At 38.4% G+C, this 13,093-nt stretch overlaps 1 protein-coding gene across 1 annotated transcript; it reads left to right on the plus strand.

Annotated features, from left to right (window-relative positions):
• The first annotated feature begins 1,680 nt into the window (after window positions 1-1,680).
• Window positions 1,681-11,803, plus strand: LOC137294039 (probable alpha-ketoglutarate-dependent hypophosphite dioxygenase). Its single transcript, XM_067824963.1, has 9 exons — window positions 1,681-1,845; window positions 3,292-3,409; window positions 4,631-4,731; window positions 5,972-6,113; window positions 6,703-6,797; window positions 8,339-8,444; window positions 9,556-9,640; window positions 10,474-10,675; window positions 11,655-11,803. Exons 1-9 carry the CDS (start codon window positions 1,696-1,698, stop codon window positions 11,784-11,786), a joined length of 1,131 nt encoding a protein of 376 aa, XP_067681064.1. The 5' UTR covers window positions 1,681-1,695; the 3' UTR covers window positions 11,787-11,803.
• The last annotated feature ends 1,290 nt before the right edge of the window (window positions 11,804-13,093 follow it).

The following is a 13,093-nucleotide window of genomic DNA, read 5'->3' on the forward strand; positions in this document are numbered from 1 at the left end:
ACTGGTTAGTTATGTACAAATCTCACACAAGCAATATCTCCTGTGCATGATAAATTTTTATCCTTCGTTGGTATGTACCCTTTTGGGTAATGAGCTGACACCTGCTGACAGTACTGGATAATTCTGAATATATTGTACAGTTTCACAATCACAGATGGACTATATGAAACAAGTATACTGAAGTAAGGTAGAAAAATATTATAGTGCAGTTATCTTTACTGTATGAATTGACATTGCTTGAGCATTAAACTTTAGACAATTAGGTTTCAACTGACTCAAAGATGACCATTGTTGTAAAATAATACCTGAAATTTTGCCATGAAATATTGGAAGTGTTTGAAACTCCCCTAAAATCTGCACAAGATGACACAGCTGATAACTTTTAAGACCTATCAACCCAACTGTCAAGCAGCCAGTCATATCAACATTGTGAAAAAAAGTATTCTTTTATCATATGCAACATTTTAATTAACTTGCTTGGCTTGTTTTGTTATACATCTAACTAAACATGCTAAAGAGAAGCCAGGAATGGAGAAAATTAATGTATATTGTCATCTTTTATACTATGTTATGGAAAAAAACAATTGTTTAAAATCACAATTACTGTTGGCGGTCACAATAGAGCAAATGTACATTATTGTTGCTAAAAAATAACCTACCAGTCGGTTTGTCTGGTAGTTTTCAAGTTTTCCATGCCCGGCTGGGGCCTACTCAAAGTTTGCCTGTCATGGGTGTTCAGTTGGACAGCTATTTTGAACACAGGTTAAACATGTTGAAGTACAGAGTCATCTTTCTGAATCTGGGTATTTTGACAGGTTAAGAAAAATGAGTTGCATCCTCAGTGTGATACGTGCATTTGTGGTCTGGTGTGTCTGATACATGGTGCCTAAACTAAGGCCAGATCAATTTTATTTTATCTTTTACAAATTTTTGTCCTCAGAAAACCTAAAGGCAGTAGGGAAAAAAGAATCGTCAGTCAAAGTAATATTCCTTCTATATACAATAAGTATTTTACTTTTGTCATTTTATGAAGTGTATATGGGAAAAGAACAATCTAAAAGGAAGTTTTTGTAAGTTCGCATTTCTTTGTGACTGGCAGATCTATAAAACAAGAGAGAAAATTGGCCTGGCATTTTCAGGGTTTTAATCTTGGCAGCAGAACCTCAGCTGGCATTGGACAGTTTGGCAGAATCTGGACCCTTATGTTTTTTTTAAGACACACAACTCTCAGATACAGCCTTAGAATTTGGCCTCAATATTAAGGGCACATGTGTGTCTACTGTGATGTGCAAGTTGTGTAAGTTTATTTCTCGTCTATTGATTCAAATATTTGATCTTTGATCTTTTCCAGATGACATACTGTGACAGTATGTCATCAGAGAATGAAGTGGAACCAGTCCGTTACCTGGGACAGGTCGATACACCCTTCCCGGAGGTATTTAATACAATGCCCAAACAGCCAGAACAGAAGAAATCTTAGCAGCAGAACCTCAGCTGGCATTGGACAGTTTGGCAGAATCTGGACCCTTATGTTTTTTTAAGACACACAACTCTCAGATACAGCCTTAGAATTTGGCCTCAATATTAAGGGCACATGTGTGTCTACTGTGATGTGCAAGTTGTGTAAGTTTATTTCTCGTCTATTGATTCAAATATTTGATCTATGATCTTTTCCAGATGACATACTGTGACAGTATGTCATCAGAGAATGAAGTGGAACCAGTCCGTTACCCGGGACAGGTCGATACACCCTTCCCAGAGGTATTTAACACAATGCCCAAACAGCCAGAACAGAAGAAACCGGGTCAACTCTCGGAAAAAATGATAAAACAGTTCTTTGAAAAGGTTTGCTTTCTTAAAATCAAATCAGTTATGTAAATGTGTTAGAGGTTCGCTTGTCACTTTTAAGATATTATAACATTATTGATAGAAACATATTATGCACCCACAAAAGCAATTTCATCAGTATTTCATGACAGTCCTCCAAATTTGAAATGATATTTGTCATGGTGACCTGAACATGTCTCAATAGATACAAGCATACCTCTAACAGGATCGGGTGGTCAGGCTCGCTCATATGGTTGACACATGTAACTCATTGTCATTGGTTATTGCATCCCAAGGGAGTTGAGCAATGCTCATGCTGTTGATCACTTGATTGACTAACCCAGACTTGATTATTTAAAGACCACTGTCATATAGCTGTAATAATGCTGAGTGCAGCATTAAGGAGCTTGCATACCAAATATCAAAATGTTAAAGATTGCTATATTTGGTGTCATTTAGTAGAAAATTGTGTCATGAATCTAATTATGAAACAAAAATAGCTGGTCATCATGGCATTTGTTTGAGAAGTGGTGTCCCCTTGTGGCACTGTCTTTAAACAAATAATATGTCAATAAAAGTTCTCTTAAATGTAAATTATATACTTCTATTATTCTGTATGTATTTCTTTAATAAAAATGTTTCAGTATTGATATGCTGTAAAGCAGGAAAATCAGTTTTGCAATATGTAGGATTTAACACATTAATTAACCTTAACTAATAAAAAAACAGGAATTAAAAACATGATTTATCAGAGAAAACAATATATTAAGATTTTTTTATACAATAAATGTTTGTTATGGTAAATTCATGCAAGATTTCTTTTCCAAAATAAAAAAAATATGTTCCCATAATGTTATCAACATTATTTCCAGTACACAAATTGAAATTGATAAAGGGCAATATCACGTAGTATGTTTGGAAGCAAGATAAAGGGAAATAACTATGTAACTTTAATATGTGCTCCTACTGTTACACCTCATCGCATACAAACCATGGTATTGAACCTTTTTAAACAACAAACCAACCAACATTTTTTACAGATGTATACAGCTTGTGTGAGAAGATCATTTAAGGGCTGTTTCTTGTATATCTAATGCTGCAATGATGCAATAGGAGGGAAATGGAATGCGTCATAGTAGTCCATCAGCCTTACTTTGGGATGCTGTTTTCTGTTATCTTGAGACTACAACACCGTGAATGTTACATATGCTATGTAATGCATTCTCAGTAAAGTAGATTCTAGTACCCATATTGGGTACCCATCTGAGATTCAAACCCATACCATCATGCATCATGCACCTAGTGGCCAGCATGTGAAGTCAGCCGTCTAACCCTCTCAGCCATTACAACTTCCATGAATGTTGTCACCAGCATGATTGAAACTAATGAGTTCAAGAAAGCTAAAAAATTGCCCTTTGCTTGTCTCGAGCCATTGAGTACCTTGAATTCCTTTTTCGGTCTTAGGGATATGTCATAGTTGAGGATTTCTTCACACGAGAGGAGATAGATCCGTGCCGTACTGCTATAGAGCTGCTTGTAGAAGATCTTGCTCAGAAGCTCTTCAAGGCGGGAAAAATCACAGGTAGGTTGCCCTGAGTAAGCGAGGAAATAACACTGATAAAAACCATGAATTGTTTGTAGATGTCCTTCTGTTGACAGTCATATGTTCCTGATGCAGACTTTGCTATCATTTGGTTTATTTTTGCCAAGGCATCAATGTAAAATGTGTTAATGGTGATGTTTTGTCTCTCCTAAGAGGGGTGGCTTGGTAGTCTAGTGGTTAAAGCATTTCCTTGTCACATTGAAGACCCAGGTTCAATTCACAACATGGGTACAATGTGTGATGCCCATTTCTGGTGTCCCCTGCTGTGATACAGCTGCAATACTGCTAAAAGTGGTGTAAAACTATACTCACTCACACTTTTATAGAATTCATTTGGTACCTGTCCAATTTGATGTTATGTTTATTTATTTATCTTTATACTGTTACCCCCTTGAGTAGCATTTATCTGATGCTGCACTAAGTCTGTCTTCTCTGCATTCTGTAGTTACTCTACACTGTATTGATTCAATGTTCTATTCACCATGTGCTGTTGATGTTATATACACTCCGTGCTGATCAAATGGAGCAGTCCGATAGTCAGCCTAGCAGTTAGAGTGTCCACATGTCATGGCCAAGTTTCCAGTTCCCAATATGAATGAAGCCTATTCATGGCATCCCTGTGCAATATTGCTGTAATATTGCTTATAACGTAACAGTGGCGTAAAACATGGCTTACTATCAAGGAGGGTTATGGGGGCTGAGCATTACAGCCAAAACATAACTAACCCACTGTTGCAATCAGTTCTCTCACACCTGTCTTCAGTCCAAAACAGTTTTCAACCTATGCTGTGCTCATCCTGTGTTGTTTCCATCTTGTGTTTTCACCCACTATTGTTTTCATCCTGTGTTGTTTTCACCCTGAGCTGTATCCAGCTGTTGTCATTTTCACCCTGTGCTGTGCTCAGCCTGTTTTCACCATCTGTTTTTTTCACCCAGTGTGGTGATGCTATGTTGTATTCAGCCTGTGCAGTTTTCACCTTGTGTTGTTTTCACAAATTGTTGTTTTCATCCTGTGCTGTGTTAATACTATGATGCTTTCATCCTGTGCTACTTTCATCCTATGCTGTGTTTAGTCTGTGTTTTCACCTCGTGCTGTGTTCAGCCTGTGTTGTCCTCAACATTTGTTGTTTTCATCCAGTGCTGTGTTCAACCTGTGTTGTTTTCCATCCTGTGCTGTATTTGATCTTGTTCTGCTGGTAGATACGTACAAGGATCTTGGATTCTTTCAAAGACTGACCCAGTTGGAGAAGGATTTCCCAGGTGCAAACATCCTCCTGCTCAAGGTGGGCAAGCTGCCTCAGGTATGGAAACATGCTCATGAAAACATGTTCATGAACATTAGCTCACACACTAGGAGATAATGGCCATCAGTTGTAGGCACCACAATTTGATTTATTTTCTTTTAATGATGAACTCACGAATATTCCAGCTGTATGAGGGTGGTCTGCAAATAATTGAGTCTGGATCATATAATTTAGTGATCAACAGCATGAACATCAATCTGCGCAACTGGGATAGATGACATGTGTCAAGCAAGTCAGTGTGCCTGAAAACCTTATCACCTTTGGTTGCTGAAGATTTATTCTAACACAGATATTCATGTTCACTATCAATGAGCATAGCAAGTGTCCCTCCATGCTCGTCGCATGTTCCATTATTGTCATGTAGTCCTTACACACATTCTCCACAAAAGCCTTGTTTGAGACTTGAACTTAGAGTATGATTTTATGTCATGTTCTCATGACTGTAAAATCAGTTGAACAGTTTCTTTTATTATTGTCTAATGAGAGAATGAGTGAGTTAGGTTTTACGCCGCTTTTAGCAATATTCCAGCTATATCACGGCAGGGGACACCAGAAAATGGGCTTCACACATTATTGTGTAATGTGGATCGTATAATTGGTCAGTTGTTTGATCTTGCTTTCATCAGTGATTATTGATGGGCACTAAAGGCTAATCATATTTATTCTGAAAAAAGGTAATATCAAATTAAACTTTAGAAACTATCTATTGAGTATTGATTGGCATATTGTGCTTGAGTACCAGTTCTATCATGTTCAAGCGGAAGCTATGGTAACAAATGGGTGCAAAGTATTTATGTGAATTGCATGGAGGTGTAGTGCACTCGATAATCCTCGATGCTGATTCACAACAAAAGATGTTTAAGCCAGAGTAATGTAAGATATGTTCCACGCACCTCACAGGAAGCCTGTGTAGATCTGACTAAGGAGCTCAGGTGGTCAGGGTAGCTCACTTGGTTCATAATTGTACGTAGTCTAGTCACATAGATTGATGCTCTTGATGTCAATCACTGGATTCCCATGTCCAGACTTGATAATTTACAGGTTGTCGTCATCTTGATGGAATATCGCCGAGTGTGACAGAAAAATGAAAAAAAAAAACCAAAACGATGTTAAGAAAAGAAAATTTAATCCTTGTGGTGATTATTTTCTGGGGAAGGAAAGCAGAATTTTGAATGTATATCTGGAAGATTTCAATAACCAGTAGGTCTTTTATGGTTTGCATTGTTTTTCATGACAGGCATTTCGAAACCTGTGGTCTAATGAGCGCTTGCTCAATGTGATAGAACAGCTGATTGGCCCTGACATTGCGGGCCATCCTGTGTGGAATCTGCGCTCGAAGACACCGAAGAATGAGGCTACAACGGTTCCTTGGCACCAAGGTATTTAAAGAGCATTCTGTATCAAACAACAGTATGAGTGAAAGGGATGTTTAGCAGGAATCTCTCAGTGTAAGGGCGGTGGGGTAGCATACTGTAGTTACATAGAGTTTCTCAAGAGAAACAGGTTGTGTATACCTTAACAATCACTCCAGTGAGGTCCTCTCACCTAGAAGTCCTTAATTTCCAATGTAAGGAGTGTCTGTTTTCAACAGGATGGCATTTGATTGTTGTTGATTCCTGTATATTGTGCATACCTGGACATTTAAATGAGGCCTATGAGGTCCTATCACCAGCAAGTCCTTAATTTGTTATGCAAGGAGTGTCTATTAAGCAGGGTGACTATTGATTATTGTTGCTCCCTGCATATCTGGACAATCACTCCTGCGAAGTATTCTTAACAAGTCCTTAATTTCCTATGTAATGAGTTTCTGCATTAAACAGGTTGACCGTACTGATTGTAATCAATTCCTGTAGACTGTGCATACCTGGACAATGAGTCCTATGAGATCCTCTCACCAACATGTTCTGAATATCCTTTATATGGAGTGTGTTAAACAGGTTGACTATTAACTGTTGTTGATGCCTGTAGATTGTGCATACCTGGACAACGATTCCTATGAGGTCCTCCAGCCCACAGCTTGGATCCCGTTGCTTGACGCCACGGAAGAAAATGGCTGTTTGCAGGTACCACTGATATGAAGGGGTTTCTGTCTGCCTCAAACTCATTTTCAGTTGTCATTCCTTACACCTTCCTTGCTTAAATTTACAGTGAGTGAGTGAGTTTAGTTTAGGCCGCACTCAGCAATATTCCAGCTATATGGCGGTGGTTTAAATAATCAAGTCTGGACCAGACAATCCAGTTATCAACAACATGAGCATCGATCTGCACAATTGGGAACCGATGACGTGTGTCAACCAAGTCAGCGAGTCTGACCACCCGATCCCGTTAGTTGCCTCTTACGACAAGCATAGTCGCCTCTTAAATTTACAGAGTATCAAGACATGAACTTTGTTACGGTTAAGAATTTACCGCGACAAACTATGCAAGAAATCCCCTGTGAACCAGCAAAACAGAACAAAGACAAGTCATAAACGTTTAAATTGTATTATTATGCAATGAGAGCACAGTATACAAAGTCACAAGTCAATTTCACAATGCTGATTACAAATTCAATACAAGTGAGACAAAATCTAAGGCAGTGGGTCACAAAATACAATATAGCAAAATCACCAAAGTCTTAGTACGAGAGAGAATCAACTATGCAGAATGTAAACACAACGATCGGTCTGACAGCAGATAACATAGATTCAGGCGTTGACGGGTTTTGATGATCAAGCGTTGGCGGTGATGTATATTCTCCAGTTAATATGAATGAGTGTGTCGCTCTCAACACGGCAACCAGCCTTTTTATATATATACAGTCATTTCCCAAAAGTTTGGGCACATACGACAATCGTCAACACTGTATAATGCCCTCAAATAAGTCTCCCTGAAGTAAACACAGAGAAAACTAAGAGCAGATAAATTCCTGAAAACCAGAATCCTAAAAGTGTTGACCATCTATTAAAACGAAATGTGAACTATCATTTAATATTGAAAACACCAAACACTGTGACCCAATACTAATTATTACTGAATTAATAACAAAATACACAGAAAATACTCATAACAATATCACACAATGGTAGTCCAATACAAACTAACGCTGTTTGAAGCACGAATTTGGGTTATTTGAACATTCACTGGGGATTAAACTAATGAATCATGTACCACTCTCTATGACTACACTTCTGATTCTGATATTGAAATAAGTTTGCGAGAATATATGTTAGTCTTGGGTATTTGTAATTTTGATTTTTGAAGAGTGAAGCTGGAGACAGGGTTCAGTAGGCTTGCCGTGACTCTTGCCTTACACCAGAACACATGTTACCTTTAGTCAGGTAACTGTTTGTATCTGTTGACTGGGTACCAGGCAGAATGAGATGGTTGTGTCAAGGTGATGCTGCTTTGTTTTTTAGTGTTTTTTTTGTTTTGTTTTGTTTTTTTACTGCTTCACTTTCTGTTTATTCTGTAGGAGGATGGGAGGTGTCAGAATACATTTCTGATGCATCACCCAAGTGTAAAATAAAGTGGGATCTGTCATGATTCAACAGGATTGCTGCGGTGCATGAAATAGAGTCATTATTATTATTCCTCATTGAAATCTCACAGTTTCTTTGTGCAGGTTGCAGTTGGGGGTCATCGCAGTGGGAAGATTGCCACTCATCAGTGTTGCTGTGGTGGCACGTGGTACGTCATGCTGGAGGAAGAGGAAATGGCGAAATCTCTGGGTAATCATTTAGTCATTACTACAGTAAAGTGTCTCTTCTTGTCATACTATGTCTTGAGGATAAGCACAGAGTATAGGGAAGAAGATGAGAAATTTTTATCTACATCAATACTTGTCATACGAGGACACCACTGGGTGACCTGACTCAGTTGATGTTTGTGACAGTTTCCAGGGGCGGTGGGGGTAGCCTAGTGGTTAAAGCTTTCGCTTGTCACGCTGAAGAGCAGGGTTCGATTCCCCACATGAGTACAATGTGTGAAGCCCATTTCTGGTGTACCTCAAAGTGATGTTAATGGAATATTGCAAGAAGCGGCGTGAAACTAAACTCACTCACTGTCACTGTATCCTAACTTGTATTAAAATACATGCGATGATGTCAGTCACTGGCATGTTTGTCTTCTTCCTATTACAAATGTGTTTTTTCATTCACATAAAATATAGTCAATAGTTAGTGAGTCATTTTATCAGAGAATTAACAAATAATAAAGAGATAGGATGTTTTGGAGGTAAATATTTGCATCTATGCAATTATACTGTTGCAAGTAACTATATGTATGCAAGTTACATAAAATAGTCCTGTTCAACAGAGTGGGGTTTCAGATAATATTTTCCTTGTTCACAAAACAATGAATGTTTGCTTACCAAGGCTTCGAAGTTTCAGAACCTGTTGGACAGTGGGGTAGTCTCGTCATCAAAGCGTTTGCTTGTCACATCAAAGACCTGGGTTCGATTGCCCACATGGGTACAATGTGTGAACCCTATTTCTGGTGTGCCCCACCATGATATTGCTATAATGTTACTAAAAGCGGCATAAAACTAACCTCCTTCACTAAGTCAGATTGACCAGCTTGCTGTAACTGTGACCATATGAACACAGTGTTTGAGAATGCCTGGTTATATTGATAGTGTCTTGCCTCTCTTGACCTTGGGAGTTGGGTAGCCTAGTCATCAAAGCGTTTGCTTGTCACATCAAAGACCTGGGTCCGATTGCCCACATGGGTACAATGTGTGAGCCCATTTTCTGGTGTTCCCCACCATGAAATTGCTGGAATATTGCTAAAAGCGATGTAAAAGTCAACTCACTCTCTCACTTATTCACTCTGTTGACCCAGGTGTTGATCTTAAGAAGGACATACTGACCTGCCCAGTTCCCTATGGAGGTTTTCTTCTGTTCAACAACTTGATTCCACACAGGAGGTTTGTTTTTGGTCAAAGTGGCCTCACAACTTATATAACTCTGCTTAGATTCCAGCATTTTATACTTGGCAATGAGAACAACTAGTGCTTACTGTCAACAGTTTCCTTCACAGTTTACAGGCACACTGTTCGTATTTACATCATATGAATTGAAGATTTAACATACTCAAGTTGCTCCTACATGCAGTAGTGATAACCACGGGGCAGGGCAGGGTGCAGGGGAGCGTTTAAAGTAGGCAAGGGTTTAAGGAAGTTTAGGGTGTAAAGTAGGGTAGGGGTTAAGGTAGGGTGTAGGGCAGTCCAGGGCAGGATATACAATGGAAAATATCAATAGTCCTGAGTGTACAGGTAAAAACTCTTCATCACAAATATATCTTTGCTGAATGTCACTTTCCAGATTTATAGACAAGATAAAATATGAAAATGATTCACTGGGTCCCATGAGGATGTGAAAAGGATGAGGGGCGATGGGGTAGCCTGGTGGTTAAAGTGTTTGCTTGTCATGCCGAGGACCAGGTTCCCCACATAAGTACAATGTGTGAAGTCCATTTCTGCTGATCTGTTCCATGAGATTGATGGAATATTTCTAAAAGCGGCATAAAACTAAACTCACTCACTCAACCACTTCCTTTATTTTTAATCTTTGGAATCTGTCCCAAGACATCTGTTCGTTCGTCGTGCTGAAAGCCTGTCTTCGATTTCTCACATAATTACAATGTGTGAAACCCATTGCTGGTGTACTCCACAGTGATATTAGCGGGATATTGCTAAAATCGATGCAAAACTAAACTCAATCACTCTCTGAACCATTCCCTCACTCATTCTTTTTCTAGTCTTCCGAATCTGTCCCAAGACATCCGATGGAGTTTAGATCTGAAATGGCAGCGACCAGCCAAACCTGCTGGTTTCTATGGCATCAAGGACAGCATTCTCATGAGGTCATTGGATGACCCTGGTCATGTGATCAACTGGGATCCGTTTGACGAGGTAGACAGGCACGAGAAAGCTATAGCAAGAGTTTCGAAAATAAATCCGGTAAGTTTAAAAATGCGGATTTTCTATAAACTACTAGCTGTAAAGATTGTGGTCATAAGACGTTGAACCTATACATGTTCAAATGGTGATCGGAAAAAGTCATGGAAAAAAGAGACAGGGAAGAAAAAGTCACAGGAGAAAGAGTCATGGGGGAAAAAGTCCTCATAAAAAATACCCTTTTCTCCAGTTTTTTACTTTGTTTAAACTATATTTTATGAATACTATTCATGTCACAAATGCTAGTAAACACATGGTGTTTATACTGTATTTTACATATACTGTTTCATTTTCATCGTAAGTAAAAACTGATTCAAGAACAAAAAGTTGTAACAACGCCCTGTTCTCCATTTACTTTCTTTATACTATTTCATTAATACTATTTAATTGTTCCTTTCAGTGTTATGTTGTAAGCAACTGGATCTTATCAAATCAGGAGAAATGAACATATTAGTTATTAACATTGATCTAGCACTCTTGCAGATGAAAGTGTTGTGATCTGTTCATGCTGTGATGTCACGTATTATACTTGAATTAATGACATTAATTTTATAAGATTGGTTCAATTATTGAGACATTTATGTAGTGCTATTGATGATAATATTGTTATGACTTCTTTAATGAATATATTATCAGTACTGACTTTTTTTAGTTTTATGACTTTTTTCCTGTGACATTTTTTCATACCATAATCTATGACTTTTTCCTCTGACATATTTTTCTGTGACTTTTTTCCTACATTGTTTATAGACCGCCACCATATGGCGGGAAGATTGCTGAGTGTGGATTAAAACTAAACTCACTTACTCACTCATACTCTATGGTGTAACTTGAATACCGAAACAAGTGTCAATAAGCCCCACCCACCCACTCACCCTCTCACTAACTCACTCACTCACTCACTCACTCACTCACTCACTCACTCATGAAATCACTAGATATTATTCATCACATAGTTAAGCATGTTTTATTGCTGTGGCAGGTTGCTGAGGAGGAGGAGTTCGACCTGACCATCCAAGGACCATGGATGAAGAAGTGGGCCATCGTCCACATGAACCAGCACACTGACAGACTGCTGAAGGCCGAGGAATCGACTTCTTGGCATAAAGCATAGTAACCCCAGCAACTAGTTTCCTGCCACTGATCGAAGATATTTTTAGAACTTTGAGTTGATAGTATTTGATAATCCTTCTACAAAAGCCTTGAACTTATCTCACCTTCAGGATGTTATTAATGGATTTTCAGAAATGTAATCTTTTATAGATCTCTGTGTAGTTGTGAAGTCCAAGATGGATTTTAGAACACCTGGATTCTCTGTCTTTTCATTTGAAGGTCCAAGATTTTAGAACACTTAGATCGTTGAGTCGATTGTCTAGACAGTTTTACTTTGTTTTAGCATTGTTGACACATGGAGCACTTGTTTTTCTTCTGTTTTCCTTTATGTATCTCAAATTATCCTGTATCTCCACATCATATCAACAATGCAGTTACACAAATGATACATGGACATGATGCTACACCAGTGGCAGGGTCACTGTGACATGACACCAAATTACCTGTGTTGCCTTGAAGAATCCTGAACACCTATGCACTTCATTGTTCAGTTCCTAATTTATTGATCCATCATTGCAAATTAATGCAGAAGAAAATCTTGTTTGACAGTTCTGGAAAAAAAATATTAACAACTTGCTGGGGGAAGGGAAGCAAAATTTTCTCATGGAAGATTGTTTTGCTTACATTAGTTATCTGACTAAACCTAAAAGCAACAAAGTAAAAATGGACAAATGAAGGTGAGTGGGCCTGTATTATATCTGACTATGCAGATTTCAGTGGTCTTTAACTGTCCCTGCTGAACTTTGACTAGCTTTGATAACCCTGTGGCAACAGTGCATCAGGGCATATGCATCTCATTCTATGTGAGTTTCTTTTGGAGAAGTTTGTATTTTTATTTGGGTATAAATAGGGTTAAATTGGTCACTGACTTGTTGACAGTCATGGTATCCCGATTGTGTAGGTTGGTGCTCATGCTGTCGATCACGGATTGTGTCGTCCAATTATTTAATGAGTTGATTATTTACAGACTCACTATATACCTGGAATATTGTTGAGTGCGGCATAAAACTAAACTCGCTCATCATGTGCGTAAAATTAAGCTCACTCATTCCTGACAGACATGTCTTCAGATCAGCAATCACAATCCTCAGGGAACAATATATTGACGCGTCACATGCCACTCCCTTTTGAGTGCCATACAGCAATCAGCATTATTCGGTCTAGGACGCGTGTAAATCTTCTGAAAACAAAAATAACTCTCTACACCAATGAACTCGTGTTTGCTGTCCATGTTGGAAATGAAGATTATTCATTCATATTTAATTCAACATATATGTGTATTTCCTAATAAACAATAACTTTGAACTG

The sequence above is a fragment of the Haliotis asinina genome, chromosome 8, assembly GCF_037392515.1.
Source record: "Haliotis asinina isolate JCU_RB_2024 chromosome 8, JCU_Hal_asi_v2, whole genome shotgun sequence".
NCBI classification, from domain to species: Eukaryota; Metazoa; Mollusca; class Gastropoda; order Lepetellida; family Haliotidae; genus Haliotis; species Haliotis asinina.